This window comes from Podarcis erhardii, assembly GCF_964252035.2.
Source record: "Podarcis erhardii genome assembly, chromosome: 5".
NCBI classification, from domain to species: domain Eukaryota; kingdom Metazoa; phylum Chordata; class Lepidosauria; order Squamata; family Lacertidae; genus Podarcis; species Podarcis erhardii.
Window position 1 is genome coordinate 57,113,053 of NC_138509.1, and position 16,629 is coordinate 57,129,681.

At 42.2% G+C, this 16,629-nt stretch overlaps 1 protein-coding gene and 1 long non-coding RNA gene across 2 annotated transcripts in view; one reads left to right on the forward strand and one right to left on the reverse strand.

Annotated features, from left to right (window-relative positions):
* SEMA4G (semaphorin 4G) overlaps nucleotides 1–16,629 on the forward strand; it is a 96,829-nt gene that overhangs the window by 62,008 nt on the left and 18,192 nt on the right. Inside the window, exons 5-7 of the mRNA XM_081863964.1 lie at nucleotides 10,161–10,309; nucleotides 11,436–11,498; nucleotides 11,629–11,727. Of these exons, the coding sequence (XP_081720090.1) occupies nucleotides 10,161–10,309; nucleotides 11,436–11,498; nucleotides 11,629–11,727 (311 nt within the window). The remainder of the gene's footprint in view (nucleotides 1–10,160; nucleotides 10,310–11,435; nucleotides 11,499–11,628; nucleotides 11,728–16,629) is intronic.
* Nucleotides 1,605–4,608, reverse strand: LOC309342998. The gene is made up of 3 exons (XR_014157060.1): nucleotides 4,341–4,608; nucleotides 2,888–3,208; nucleotides 1,605–1,857 (listed from the first exon to the last, which is right to left on the reverse strand). It is a non-coding gene; the product is annotated as an uncharacterized lncRNA (long non-coding RNA).

The following is a 16,629-nucleotide window of genomic DNA, read 5'->3' on the forward strand; positions in this document are numbered from 1 at the left end:
GTTAGCTGTGCAGTGTGGAATAAACATTGATTAGGATAAGTGGACTGTTCAGCTGAATTACGGATTCAACCAGCCACTTCTCATACTTTGCTGCTTCTGCCTGTCCTTTCTTACAGAGGAGGTTGGTTCAACTGGACCTCTGCACATGTCCAGAATTGTGTGTATGGTTTTGCTTTGTTCTAATAATGAGAGAATACCATGTGATCATCACAGGAAGCCCTTATTGTGTGAGGCTGCGCTGGTATAAACTGGAGGTACATCCAGTCACAAGGAGGTGGTTACACTGTGACCCAATTAATTCCAAAATCCAATCCAATAGCTAATACATCTAATGCCTTTTTGCATTCCCTAAGAAGTCCCATTTCAGCAAGGATGAGAGCACCTTGCCATAAATATCTGTATTGGCAGAGATATCCCTATGTCTCCTATGTTTCAGCCTTTGGCACGACACTAAATTAACTGAACTTGGGATGCACCATGAAGTCTCCACCAATGTCCTTTGTTATGTAATGTCATTTATGTCCGAGCCTGGACCCTTTGTAAAAAAAGCCCTTTCAGAATCAGGGAAAGCTATTGGGTCAGTTTTTCCTAAAACTGGGTACATAAAAAAAAATCCCAGTTTGTTCAGCTTTTGGGGAGATGCTTCAGGAGACAGGAAAACCACAACTTTTCATGTGACCATTTGCCTTTCCTCATTCTTTTTCTCTCCTTAAAATAAAGCTGGATCTTTTAAGAGTGCTTCTGTAGTGACATTTTAGTAAGACACATAGCTCTTCTGCTGTTTATAAATAATTTCATATAAGCAATTTAAATCTTTATCCATTCATAAATAAATATTACAGTTGCAGCAACAGTATGGCTGGTTCTCTGCAGCAAAGATACTAATATGCAAAATCCCACAAATTGATCAAGGTTATCAAAGCAAATGCAATTCTCTCTGTGTACATGTGTAGTGTTATTCATTATGCTTCCAGGCATGTATATTCTGTACAGATTTTCTGATGCCCATACAAATGTTGCCTGTCAAATGCTCATTGTGGGGCAGATCCTGACATTCACGTGTGAACTCTAATCGACACTGACCCCATGCAGTCTGTGCGGTTTTCTGTTCTCCCTAGAAGTGGGAGATTATTTTCCTAGAAAACCCTGCTATTCTTGCGAGGGGCTCCTTTATGTGCATACAAAGTCCTTCAAAGAATATTAACAACCTGAGTGTCTTGCAGAGGCCTGGAACTGATGATCCGGAGCTACAGATTTGATCAGTTCAGGCAACCTTGGAAAGGAGATCTGTGTGAAATGACTGAGAAACAGGCTGGAAAGGGCATCCAGCAGAACGCTTCCCACTTGCAAAGCGATTTGAGTGTCACCTTTCCTCGTGGCAGCACAGGTGGGGGGGAGGCTATCACATTCTCCCTCAAAGCTGGAGCTAGCTAACTCTCAGAGGTAGGGAGGCTGTGGCTCCCCCCACTGAGGCTCACCTTGCAGTTCTGCATTTTGGCACAGCAATGACACTTCAAAGGCAGGTACCTGCCATCTGTCACTGATCTGATCCCCCTCAAGGTAGGGCTGCCGCAACACCAAGAAGGTGACTCCAACATTTAAGCTTTGCTCAGGGAATTTATTTGCTCTACGTAGGCAGGTTTAGTCATTAAGGCTTATAACTCTGCAAACACCTTACAATTTGAAGTGATTGGTCTGCCTTCCCTGCCTTGTGCCTCATTCATGTACAATGTCACTGCCATTGTTCATGCACATCAACAGAGCTGGTATTTTCATAAGTTGTATACTATTTGAATAAAATGATTGTTTGCATAAAGTTCCAGGATGAGCTCAGAGTGTTCCGAATCTCTCTCTCCCCTGCCCTCCCAATCATCTACAGTGGTACCTCGGGTTAAGAACTTAATTCATTCCAGAGGTTCGTTCTTTTTTTCCATAATAATTTTTATTAATTTTCCAACACAAATAAACAATCATATCAGAATTTCCACAAATTTAACTCTATTTGGACTTCCTTCAGCTTCTCTGACAATCATCCATATTTGCCTCCCAGTTACGCATTTATTCTGTTTATATTGCCATTAACCTTCCCTCCCACTTCTATTTCTGTTCAAACAATATATCTCAACTTTCACAGTGCTTCTTGGAACCCCACTAGCGTTGTTTGCACATCACACGTTCTTTTCAGATATTAAAAAAATTTCCCCCAGTCCTCGATGAACTTTTGGTCTCGAAGATATCTGATTTTCCCAGTTAGTCTGTCCAGTTCTGCATAGTCTGTCAGCTTCAGTCTCCATTCTTCTACCGTTGGTATTTCCTCTTGTTTCCAATTCTGGGCCAATAGGATTCTTGCTGCTGTAACTGCATATTGGAAAAGTTTAAAGTCCTTTCTTCTTATTTCCTTTCTTGTAATCCCTAAAAGAAATATCTCTGGTTTCTTTGCAAATGTACATTTTAACATCTTTTTCATTTCATTGTATATCATCTCCCAAAATCCCTTCACTTTCTTACATTCCCACCACATGTGATAAAACGTTCCTTCTATTTCCTTACATTTCCAACATTTATTACACGTCTTATACATTTTTGCTAATTTTACCGGTGTGATATACCATCTGTAAAACATTTTCATAACATTTTCTTTTAGTGTCATACAAACAGTGAATCTTAAATTCTCCTTCCACAATTTTTCCCAATCCTCAAACTGTATATTATAACCAAAATCTTTGGCCCATTGTACCATTGAGGTTCGTTCTTAACCTGAAACTGTTCTTATCCTGAGGTACCACTTTAGCTAATGGGCCTCCCGCTGCTGCTGCGCTGCCAGAACACGATTTCTGTTCTCATCCTGAAGCAAAGTTCTTAACCCGAGGTACTATTTCTGGGTTACCGGAATCTGTAACCTGAAGCGTATGTAACCTGAATCATCTGTAACCCGAGGTACCACTGTACCTTTTGGGAAAATTGCCCATTCTTTTGATGGGACAAACTAGAGATATGTCCATACATCTCAAGCTCCATTTTTCTTTCTGCAAAATCATCTTTTTCCAAGAAGAGATGAAGTATTTATAAATATACTTTCTATGGCAGTTTAGGTTATGCCCGCACTTGCTGTATAGTTGAGGTCATTGCTTGCTGTGTATATGATTCATGTCAAGCTGGCCAGGTCTATACTGCACATACATTCATCCCTTCATCTACTGAGTATTACCTGTAATAAGGGAAGTCGTGTCAGTGTATGGTCTATGATGCAGCACAAAGGGTACATATCCATCAGGATCTGTGGTCCTCCAGATGTTATTGGATTCCAACTCCCATCAGCCGCAGTCAACATAATCTGTGATCATGGATGATGGAAGATATAGTTCAACAACATCTACAGGACCATAGGTTCTGCAATCCTGATCTTTATGGTTTAAATAAATTACAGGTGCTAGCTACATCGTGTGTGTCAGTGAATCGTGTATATTTGGAACACCATTGAGAAAGCCTGCAAACACCCTGCCCCTTTTTGTGAATTTTCGGGTCATTTCTGGATTTGGCACGATGTGGTTGTGCACATTCATGCACATATTGAACTCATAAATGGGGGGGGGTTGTCTGTATGGTCTTTTGTTTTTTGTTATGCTGTATATTTTTGTGTTTTTATATTGTAAACTGCCCTATTATCAGATGAATGGCAATATAGAATTCAAATAAATAAATAAATAAATAAACAAACAAATAAATAAATAAATCTTGCCCCTGAACACTTCCCATGCTGATAACAAAAAGTGTTCAAAGCTGCTGTATCTGATGAAGTATGGTCATGTTTTCCTTTTCCAATATCCCCTTTTTTTATTTGTGAAATGCTAAATTTCAGGTGGTACAGTTTTACACAGAGAAAAGTATGGGAGTGTACAATTGTACAAATCTGTACATAAGCCAGAGTCACACCAACACTACTAAGCCACTGGTGCAATCTTATCTATTGTGAATTCCTTTTGTGGTAAACACCTGACTCATCAGATAAGAGTGGGTCAGCTGCAGTTACATGGCCCTGAACTGCTTTAGGATTACATGGCAGAAACATCACACAGTTTGAATAATTGGGAGCACCGGGAGTGGCAAACCTGTTGCTGGACTACAGCTCCCATCATTCCTGCTTATTGGCCATGATGATCGGGGCTGTTGGGAGTTGAGATCTAACATCTGGAGGGTCAGTGAGCTCCACCCCTGGAATGGGATGGAATAACATGGCAAAACAAAAACATACAAAATAAAAAACTATCAGTATAACATGATTGCTTAAACAACATGCTGCATCCAATAGAAAAAGTAAGAAGGGAGTTTCACAGGTTCACCTTAGTCCTAGAAGCACTCCTCTCGTAATGTTGCTCACAGTCCCTCTCCTGCAGCAGCTTCTGATAAGGCTTCCAAAGCCAAAGAATGGGGTGGGTTCAAGTTAGAGGTTCCAGATAACAGTTGCAGACACAGATTGACAAAGTTTGCTGACTAACAGAAGAAACTAGAATATAGTATATAGAATGAAAATGCAAATATTGCAGTGGTCTCTGTTACAATTTGCTATTTTTTGCTCAAATACTCATCCTCTCCTTCTGTTGCTTTCAGTTTCCAGCATATGCTAAGGATTCTTTCTACCAATGCTGAAATAGTTCAGCAAAATGAATTGGAGCGGGGTGGGGCATGCCCTTTGTTAACATACTGGCAAATAGAAGAATGATGTTAAGAAGTGGAGCTCACAAGCCCATGCTTTGCATCAAGATGACTTTTTGGAAGACATTGTTTTCTCCTGCTGAGCTCCCTTCCCTCCCAGGTTATGAATCAGATCACACAAAAAGTAAAGTTTGTGTAATAAACCAACCAATATCAAAGGGCCAGTTCACATGTGTACATGTGTCATTTGATGATGAACCTATGTGAATGAGCCATCCCAGATAGTACTTCAATATGGAAGTTTTCAAAGGGAATCAGTTCACATGTTTGGTTGCAAGTCATCAAGTGATAGAAAAGAATTAAATTCTATCTATGCAGATGTGAACCAGCAAATAAGATTCTTTGGCTCCTTGTTATTGCATGTTAATTGGGTTTCATTTTTTTTAAAAAAATGCTCAATTTCTGTCACTTTCTTCTCGCAGATCTTGCATTCTAACAGCATTGTCATTGTCACGCTCCTGTGATCCCTCGCAGATTTTTACTACACTCGCATCATAAACAACAATAAACACAATTTTCCAGCTGCACCTCTCCAACTGAGCTGAATTTTGAGTGGTATTATTCTTATTTTGACATGGTACCTTCTAACCTCCAAACAGCTGTGACTTCTTTTTACAGCAGCCTAGTTAATAATCAGGAGCAAACACTGGCATTTTGCAAGGGAGAGAAAACACTGATAAGCCAGAAGTGCCTTTCACCTTCTTCTGCCACAGGCATTTAAATGACCAGGAGTGGGGAGGGGAAATGATGGTTGTGAAAGCGGGAGGGCTCAGGACTCTGCCTGACCTCAAACTGTCTCCCAGCCTGCCATCCCTGCTCAGAACTGGCCTTCTGGTGACTCAGTCTGAGCAGTTCTAGGTAAGGGATATAAATAGCACCTACTATCGAGGCAGCTATCTGCCTCAGGCATTTGTGCCCCAATCAAGATTGTTGGTTTGTCCCTGACTTCCCTCAAGGGACTGTGGTTTGGAAAGCAAGTCTTACCTCCCTTAGCTCAGTGTGATTGTGTGGAAGAAGACATGACTGGATATGGCTGTATGAATGTATGGAAGCATTTTCTTACATGTTACGAGGCAAAGTATATAACACTATTTGCTCACAGTTTCTGCTTGCGTCCACACCAGACATTTACAGCTCATGGCTTCCCCCAAAGACTCACTGAGAATTGTAATGCAGGGTGCAGGGGGCTGGAGCTCTGTGAGGTGTAAACTACAATTCCCAAGATGCTTTGGGGAAGCCATGTGCTGTGAATGTATAGTGTGGATGTGCCCCTTTCTAATTTTCACTCAATAGCAGGCTATATATGAAGGGTTGGAACACAATATTGATCAGTTTTCAGTAGGAGTTTAGGCACTTGTCTGAAAGGGGTGCTTTTGCTATAAAAACGTGGTGCTCTAATAACAACTGGAGGAAATTCAATTGGTTTTTCACTGCAGCTTGGACAAGGCTAGGGTTAAATTCCTCTGGGTGTATTACGGTTTGCCTCGGTATATTTATATATGGTTTTCTGCTTCCTTCAGTGCTCCCATAGGGAATGAGGACTCGCATTCTCAAGCAGTCAGATACTGATTCAGTTTATCCACCTTCCCTTTCATTCACTCGCCCACACACGTCGGCTCCTGAAAACATGCATTTCCATGGTATACTTGAAATTCCCCTTGAAAAATATGGGCTTTGTAAGTTGGAAGGAATCTTCCATAATCAGTTTTCACTGTTACACAGAGCATAACTTCTGACTGCATTTCTTCTGCATGCCCTGTTCAAACTCTTGATTGATACCCACAACAGAAGAGTTTGGGACATGAGGTAGCCAGAGAGAGACAAAAAACCAGAACAGGTCACGGTGTGCAAGCAATAAGGCTGAAGTCCAGGGGTGTGTGTGTGTCAAACCAGGGCTTCCAGCTTACCTCCTGCTCCCCATTGCTCAATTCCTTTAATGAGCCTGGCAGACTCTGGAGTTCAAGGCTGCAGCGCTAATCTGGACATCCAGTCAGCTGACTCTATGGGTCAGTCTCAGAGCACCAGGCTTTTTAATACCCTATCCTCAGAACTAGCTCCTTAGTTTAGCCACTTGACTCTAGTGTAAAGACTCTGCCTTACCTGGACTATATAGTTGCCTCTTTGGTAGGGTTGCCATACGTCAACAACGTTCCTGTCCGGATCTTCACTTTTTGAAATATGGCAACCCTATCTTTGGTTCTTGTTTGCTGCTCTCAACCTTGGTTCTCGCCTGCTTTAGACTACACTTGGGGTATTTGGGTGGACGGCCAGCTCCCGGGATCCCAGAACATGACAGCTTGATGCTTGTGCTTTCTGGGGTCTAAACTAAGGGACCAGATAGTGTGGGCTAAGACATCTAGGCTGCAATGCTGTGCCTACTCAGCTAGAAGTAAATCCCACAGAACTCAATTGGACTGTGTAGATAGGCATAGGATATGCTGCCACTTAGGGATAGCTGTGCTGCTATTTTGTGGGTTGCTTTGGCTGTGAAGGCTTTCAGGATTGACCTTAGAATTTGTAGTCCACCTTCAAGGGAGAAAACATACTTATGCAAAAGGGAGCAGCTTCAGGGGCCCAGTGAGTGGCCTGGGAACACCTGAGGCCGCAGAATTGCTAGTGTCCTTCGGATGGGAAACCGGTAGAAGCTGTTCGTAAGAACTGGATATATAAGCATAATCAATCTTTCAAATGAAAAGCAGTTTCAGATGTCATCACACTCACACTAAAACAGTTTTAATGGGAACTTGAGATGCAGCAGATACTGGATCAATGATGACAAAAAGCCAGCAGTCGGTTTTTTTTTGTTTTTGTTTTTTTAAAAAGATTCATGTTGAAGGCATTAAGATCTAGTAAGGATGCCCATAATCAACATGGAGGAAAATTAGAGTTTAGTTTTTGAGCAAAGGTCCCTCTACTTAGAAGGTGCAGCTTCTCTCCCCCCCTCCCCTCCCTCCGGTGTCCTCTGATCTGGGCTGTTATTGGTGTCCAAAGATTACACACGCACGTGTGTGTGTGTGTGTGTGTGTGTGTGCGCGCACACACACACACACACACGGTAGATGGTTGATGGAAGGCTACTTAGTGAGAGGCAGGGAAGGGAAGACTTCCTCAGGTGAAAGACTGGGAGAAGAAAGGAAACCTCCCAGGTGAGAGGTGAGAGGGTCCACCACTTCTTGGGTGAGACAAGGATTAACTTCCTTTGAGAGAGGACTCTGCATTTTCTTTTTTCTTTCTCCTTTCTCTGTTTTTGTTTTTGTTTCCCTTAGTTTCTTCTATCTTACTATATTATGAAAAAGCTTTAATAAAATAGTATTTTTAAAAAAGAAAGCTAGTACTGTAAATAGGTTTGGGCCAGTATACTTCCAATTTAAGCAAGGTGAACTCGTACTCAAAATATTTACTGCCCAATTTGCAGTTTTATCCATTAATTTATAATGTTGATCCAGGGAATAGCCATTCAGTAATTTTTGACCCAGCCAGAGGAATGACTACCGCATAGGCAACAATGAGAGCTGTGCAGTTTTGGGCAGCTTGATTTACAACTTGAAACTTATGAGGGATTTATATGAAGCAGCTAGCTAGAACCTCTGTTTAATTTGTTTTTGTGGTTAATGGCACGATCCTAGTCAAGCTTATCCTAATGTAAGGCTCATGGAGTTGATTAGGACTGACTCCCAAGTAAGCTCAAGGCGCCAACCCTAAATACACTCCCAGGGGAGTAAGCACCATTAAACACAATGGGACTTCTGAGTCAGCATGTGTGGGAATGAGCTGTTAAGTCTGTAAAAACACCTCAAACCTGACATCTTTTTGGTAGGTAGTTATGTTTGTTTCTTTAAATGTTGTTTTAAGATTTTGGGCCCCCCACAATATCCCTTTGTCATAATCATGTATGTGTATATATATATATTTCTTTGTAATAATCCATTTAAAATTTCAAACCATTGCATTATAAAAATTCTGTTTGGCTTATTTTGAAATGCATTGGGTTTGAGAAATGTAACACTCTGCTAACAAAATTCACCCTCTCTATGAAGAGAAGAGGAAACACTGAGTAGCAGGTCATTCCTCCTTTATCTTCCAGTATGCTTCTGAATACCAGTTGCTAGAAACCACAGGCAGTGGGTGGAGGAGGAATGCTGGTGCCTTCAGGCATCTGATCAGCCACTGTGAGACTGGGATGTTGTACTAGATGGGTCATTGGCCTGATCCAGCAGGCTTTTCTTATGTTCTTATGGCAACCTTAGGATCTGTGGGAAAACTGAGAACTGAGAACTGCCTTATCTGGGGGAAGCTTGCAATGCTAATAGGGGACTGGTTCTTAACAGTACCTATCTTTTCAATATGTATATTGTCTAGAGATATTTTTTAAAAGTGTACTGCCTGTTGGGGTGCCTTGCAGGTCTGCATCCTCCTAAAGCAACAGCTCAGAGCCATATCAGACAGCTTCACTATTTCAAATAATTACAGTGGTACCTCGCAAGATGAATGCCTCGTAAGACGAAAAACTCGCAAAACGAAAGAGTTTTTCGTTTTTTGAGTTGCTTCGCAAGACGGATTTCCCTATGGGCTTGCTTCGCAAGATGAAAACGTCTTGCAAGTTTGTTTCCTTTGTCTTGCAAGTTTGTTTCCTTTTTCTTAAAACCGTGCATTCACTTCAAGGAGCAACTCATAGCACACGGTGTGGTAGCCTTTTTTGAGGTTTTTGAAGACTTTGGTGATTTTTGAAGCTTTTCCAAAGTCCATGTTTCGCAAGACGAAAAAATCGCAAGACGAAAAAACTCGCAGAACGAATTAATTTCGTCTTGCAAGGCACCACTGTACTATGTGTTCTCCACCCATGCTTTCAATTGAATTGCCTACATGACAAGAGGCTTCACAATATCTTTTCCTTTCTGGCCCAATGAAGAACATTATCAACCTGGTGCACAAACAAGTTAAGTTAGAACATATGGGCTGATCCCTCTTGACGTCAGTAGTGGGACTAAGGCTACAAACCTTCGCATTCTTACTTGGGGATAAGCCCCAGTGTATGCAGCGAGACTTTCCACCAATTAAGCATGCAGTAGGCTCTGTCTGCACTTCATTTTAAGATCCAAGTGCTCTGATTACTGTAACTGAGCTGAAGAGCAGGCTCTGTATCTTTTGAATCTCTGGGTTAAATGTTGATCCATGGAAAGGTTTAAAGGCTTTCCCCCCTTCCAAAGTTGCTGCATATATTGAATAATATTTGAAAATCATTTTTGGAGGCCCTTGAAAGTGATCAACTTCCACACTCTGTCCTGATTCACATTTTGGTTTACTTTTGCATTTTTCTGTTCCAATCTTTCTGATGTCGGACAGCACAATAGTGAGCCTTCAGTTCAGCTGCCTCTTCCAGGGTATCTGGAGTGCCCAAGAAACCTCTGTGGTATTGCTTTTTAAACAGCCTGTGTTTCTTTCCGCAGATTTGACCACTGCAAGACGTTTTAGCAGCCATGCCCAGAACTACACCACCCTCCTGCTAGAGGATGAGAAGGGTATTCTTTATGTTGGGGCCAGGGGGGCCATATTCTCCTTAAATTCCAGCAACGTTTCTGATGGCTCGCATCGGACAGTAAGTGCAGCTTTATCCCACTGGCATGTTCACAGTTAATTCCCTTTGCAAATTTTGGTTTCCAAAGCCATTTAGGGCTACATATGTACCTTCAAGGAAGAACAAGTACAGCTTTCTCTTTATTTAAACTTTAGAATCTGCTTTGATTGGGGAGGGACCATGGCTTCATGACTGAGTCAGCAAATGGCCGATCAGTGCTGTGCATATCAAATTTCTGCTATAAAGTAGAAGACTAGATTTCACCTCGAATCTTATTGCATATGTGTAAAATATGTGATGAGTGCATTTCCACAGCAGACTCACTGCTGGAATAATGTATGCCTGCATGCAGCCTTTGTTACATTAGAGTCACCAAGAGATACACTGAAAACAATCTGTTCTGAAAAACTGATAAATGCCTCCTCATTAAAAATGGATGCATCTGCCATCAAATCTAGTTTCCACAACAGATATAGACAGATATGGACCCTTTTGTCTGCCTCCCATGTTAGTGGAATGGGCTGGGGCCAACCCACACTGGTAGGCAATGGGTTCCTGAACTACAGCTCCCACTATCCTTGACCTTTGGTCATACTGGCTGGGGCTGCTGGGAGTTAGAGTCTAACAACACCATATTGGTTGCCCTTGCTGAAGTACACAAAGGTCCTTTAAAGTACCTGGAAGTCTCTGGTGCCTCTTACCAGGTATAACATTTGTTCACTCTCCTTTGAGGCCCTTTATCTCAGTACAGTTTCTTTTCTGTGCCCTTGTTTTTTATGCAAAATGGGAAGGGAGCTCTCGAGCCATGTAAAAATGAAAACAGCAGCCACCCTCTACTGAAAACCACTTGCTTTTTTTGGTCTCCTTCCCTCTCCCTTTCTCCCTGCTGCTTCCTTATGGTATTTGTAACAGCCAGGTTCTCATTTCAGCCAAGGACCTTTAAAAGCAAATGGACTACAAAAATCTGCAGCGCTCCCCCGCTTTGCACTTAAATAAATCCACTCATTCTGGGGGAAGGCGAAGTGTGAACTTTGAAGAGCTCTTGTGAGTTTCATGGGACTTGCTTCTTAATGTCACGCTCCACCACTATTTCCTGGGCTGGGATGCCCCAGTGAATAATGATCCTGCTTTGTGTTTAACTTTGTAGATTGATTGGGAAGCCTCTCCTGAGAAGCGGGGAGACTGCCTGAAAAAGGGCAAAAACAACAAGGTATGTGCTCCATAAGTCTCTGCCTTTTTGTCTCTGTTCCTTCGCTTCTGACCTGTTTGTGCCTGTAGCTGATGAACAGGCCATTGTCAGGACTCTTGTGCAAATGACACCCTCCCTTCCTCTTTTGCAGACAGAGTGTTACAACCATGTCAAGCTTTTGCAACGGCTGAACACAACCCACCTGTATGCCTGTGGCACATATGCCTTCCACCCGCTCTGCACATACATTGTGAGTAAAAGAAGCAAAAGAATCTCCTCCACTGCCTTGTTGGGAGTCCCTCTTTGCACTGAAACTGACTGACAGGCAGATGTCAGCCATGCCCTTTGGTTCCAGAAGCTGTGCAATATTATTAGCCAGTCAGAAACCAACTGAAAATCACTCAGATTAACTTTTCTGCACATGGAACTGGTTGTAGATGAACTCTATAGGCAGGTATCCAGGACAACAAACCAATCCCAAATCCTGGCTCCTGTGTCAGTAATTCCTGCCAAGGAACGGAAAGGTCATGAAGACCAGAACTAATTTTTACTGCCTGCCAGAAGGAGGGAGGTCTGTGGGGAGGCTCTCTCTTCCTGGTGTTTTGTTCTCCAAGGCTGGCTGTTGATTTCTGGGAAGCCTAAGAACCTGGACTGATCCTTTAAGGTGCCTTGCCCATGGGTTTGCTAACATACTGTCTGCATAAAGAACCAAATGAAATGGCCAACCCTACCATTAGCAATGAGACAACCATCTCAGGTGGCCTAGTGTGGGGGCACTGATTATTTTTTTATTAATTAAATTTCTATATTAGTTTTTAATATATAATCATACAAATTTCTATGACAGCAGCCCCTTCCCCCTGTTCCCCTCTGTGGAGGACAGAACTGTGTGTGCCCTGTGCCAGTCTGGAAATAAGATTCAATTATCATTCGACTCTGCTTCTCTACATGGGAAGGGGGTGGCAACTTGTCTTTCATCATAGGGTCGGACATCACTGGCCCGTACGGGCAGGGGTACCTTTACCTTTACCTTAATGGTTCTTTAGGGACGCGGGTAGCGCTGTGGTCTAAACCACTGAGCCTTGGGAGCACCGCAACCCCAGAGTCGTTTGTGACTGGACTTAACTGTCAGGGATCCTTTAGCTTTTTTAAATGGTTCTTTATGTATGTTCAGACCCAAAAGCACACAGCTTTGGAGCTGTATGACGGACCTCCTCCTTCTGCCTCCCTTTTTTTGGATTTGGGGCAAGAATGGACTTTAGTAAAAAGTGTCTGCAGTTTGTTAATTTGTGTACAAGCATTTGCCTCTCATTTTATGAAGACAGACATTAATAAAAGGAAAGCAATAAAAAAGAACAGAGGGGCAAACTGTACCCTTTCAGTGATGGCAAGGCCTCCTACCTGAGGCACATCGCCCTACTAGTGATGTATGTGGGGAGAACCTTGTCAGTTTAGGCAACTCACCAGAACACTTTATTCTGATGATCGAGGACTTTAAACTCATACCTCTGCTCTGTTGCCAGTACTGCAAGTGACTTATTTGAACTTTCCTCTACCACCCAGTAGTGTTTCCTGCATCATGCTTAAAGCAGCAGAGTCAAAAAGCTAAGGCTTACTATTTTGTTCCAAAACTAATTGTTGGAGCCTAGTGAAATTTCACTTTCCAGGGCTGGACCACCAATAGGAGAATGTCCAGGTTTGGCTTTGCCAATGATTGTTTTTCACCCAGAGTTTATTTTTTATTTAATTATTGATTCACGTTCCACACTTAACAATGCAATCCTTTGTAAGTTTACTCAGAACAAAGTCTCGTACAGATCAATGCTGCTCACTCCTAAGTAAATTTATTTAAGGATGCAGCCTTAGAATTCCAATAATGCAGCAGGTAGCTATTATTGTGATGTTTTGAGTGTTAGGGTCAAAGATCAGAAAGCAAGTATGTAGTCTTTTGTCATTGACACCAACACATGATATTTTAGACAAATTTGTCAAATGATAATTGAACATCTCTCTGGGAAATAAAGTGTTAGCTCTTCCAGAGTTAAAGAGTGGCTATATTTTCAGGAAGAGAGATTATAAAACCAGTGGCATCAACTATTGGTCATGCTGGACAAAGAACATTGTGATTGATTCTGTAGTCTAATTTGGCCGTTCTTCAGAGAGCATTCCACCTTTAGATTGATCACATTGGCTAGAGAACCTCTCTGTACTAGTTCCTCAGCATGTTTATGCAGGATGTCAGAGTCCCACCAGCCCTCATTCTTTGAAACATGTTGCTCCCCAGAGTCGCAGCAGTCATAGAAACAAGGAGGTAACATCCTTCATTGAACTAATCGTCTTTACTGGCTAACAAAGATGCTGTTCCCCCTCCCCCCTCAATTTGCAGCCTCTAGATACCTGCCACCTGTTCAAACAGTCATTTAGATGGATCATCTTCTATTTTAATAACATTTTCTATAATCCAGAGCTTGCCCTAGACAGCCTCATCTATCTTGTGCTCATTTTTGTGCCTTGCCACATTTCTGCATGCCATTTTTAGCTTCACTGCCCAATTGCCTCTCTTCCTGAATCTCTGTGTAAAATACACTTGGGTTAGAACCAGTTACAGTGGCGCTACCCCAGCCTCAGCTTAGACTGTGATACATGTGTGACCTTTGAATAGCTTCTTCAAAGTAGCTGGGCTTTGTGAAGCTTGTCCCAGGGGTCTCCTTTCCAAAGCAAACCGGGCAGCTTGAAAGAGAACACATTGATAGCATTAGCCTCATCTCTGCCTAACTAAAGGCTTAAATCCATCAGTTAGGGTTGAAAATCTGCTCTGGCCAAGACATTTTCCACACAATTTCCACACATTTTCCACACTGCCTCCTTTTTATATCCATTATCTCTGAATCATACCCAAAGCATACCTGTTATGATACTGATTGGGCCATAAGAGGCTCCTGAAGGATAGCTACCCTCACAGACTTTGCTGTTTAGCAGCCCCTTCATCCACCTCTTCTTTCTTGTTCTTTGCTTTACCAGTAGAGTTGTTCACTTTTTAAAAAAGCCACCAGTACCATACATACTGATGGTTTAATCATTTCCTCTGTTCCGCGCCCCCCCTCCCCGAGCACGGGTTTTCTATATAATACCTGTTCTCAAAACTGTTAAAGAATTCCCTGCATTCCTGCTCTTTTCTTTACAAACAAACCCTCCACAAGTGCCTGGTGCTCTCATCTGAGCACCCTCCAATGCATTAGTCTCCTGCTGGAAATAAGTTGTTTGGAAAAGAGCCCAGCATTTTTGACTGATCTATGGATTCTATGAACAGCAGGAAAAGGTGCCATTTGTTAGCCAGCAGCAGGTTCTGCTACTCTCTGCTGTTGGAATGCTACAATCAACCACAATCCTCTTTTGCTATCTATCTTGCTTTTCAAAAAATATCAAATGGTGACCAACAGAGAAGCAAAAATAAAATAAAGATTAACTCTAACAAGAAAACAACGTAAGAGAAAACCAAAACAGCAGCAAAATGTAAAGCCAGTGGGAAGACCAAAAAGAAAGAAAACCCAGTAACAACATTAGATTCAGACTGATGCTAAAACACACACAAACACAGTCTGTCAAAACCTGGAGGTCTTCATGGACTGGTGAAAGGCAAGAAGTTCTACGTGCTCACCTGCCTTATCTTGGGTCAGCGCTAAGCTGAGGCTCAGAGTTCAGCATCTATATATTGGGATCCATGTTTGTATAGACTGCTCTCCCAGGTTAGTTTGCACTTTGAACTGCACACCACACCCAGAGCCAAGAATTATGGTATAATCAGAATCCTATCCAAGAAATGGTCCTTCTTCTTTTAGCTAAAAGTTCAGATCCAACTGACTGAAGCTCCTGAATCACTAAAAAATGAAATAAGAAGATTTGGACCTGATCCCTGGCTTGTTTTGTACAACAGAGGGCTACCCTACAAATGGAAAATTGAACAGGATCTCCTCCAAAGACTGGTGAAATTGAGCAGGTTCAGGTGGGAGGCGGCAGTGCTTAAGATACCTTGGTCCCATCTATTTAGGGCTTTATGGTGAAAACCAGTGCCTTGAATTGCGCCTGGCAGCCAGTTGGCGATTCAGTAATTGGAGTTGTCTGACATGCACACTTAACTTGCTCCATTGGTCACATAGATATCAAGACTTTAAATCTGAACAAGCATACATAGGATCAGGCTTCTTCTTTGGCGCTTGGTATTTGGATTCCTTTTATAATCAGAGGGAGTTACTGGAGTTATTTTAGGAAAGTTAGGAAAGGCAGAGATCAGTGAAAACATTTCCATGAAGTTGGAATAAAGCTATGATGCATTCCCATCAGTGTTTGCGTTTCAGTGTAAACACACTTCCTTCACTGACACCAGCTTAAATGGGATGGGGTGGGGGGAGGAATCAAACATGAAAGAAGCACACATAAAACAAAGGACTGTTTATATTCTCAGTGGAGAATTGGATGGTTTGATTGCCCAAAATAGAAACTGAAGCAACTGGACACAGTTTATCACCACCTCAGTGCTTTGAATTAAGATAAGTGTGTATTTGTGGTAAGCCACTTTAGGCACAGCTCACTGTGGAAAGGGGGCATATAAATAAATATTTCACCAAACATCCAGATTCTGTTGCGTACATTGTGATGGTACTCATGCAGGTTTCTAAATCAGTGTGATGCAGAGCACAGCGTTAAGTTTTGGAAGTGGCAGATGTCGGTTTTAGATCTGTGCTAAGCCTTGAACTTCCATGCCTGTGGCAGCCCAGTGGGTGATCTCAAGAGATTGTTGTGAAGATAATGATATAAAAATGGCAACAAGTTGTAATGCCCAGAGCATGAGTTACGAGCTGGCAGTCCCTGATTCACATCTCAGCTCATCCTTGAGTTTGTTGGCTCATCTGAGCTAAGCTGTTGTTCTCTGAACCTTGACCTCTCGTCTGAACATTGGGCATAATACCACCAACCTATATGACAAGCTGCTGAAGATTACTGCGGAATCGTCAACTAAGTGCTGAGAAAAAACAACTGTGCTTTTAAATGTATGGTGTGGATGTGGCCTAGACCTAGCAATCAGCACTACTGGAACTTCAGCTCAGTGGGAGACCCTTGGGCAATGAGGGTTGTGAAGGAATGAGAGTCTTTG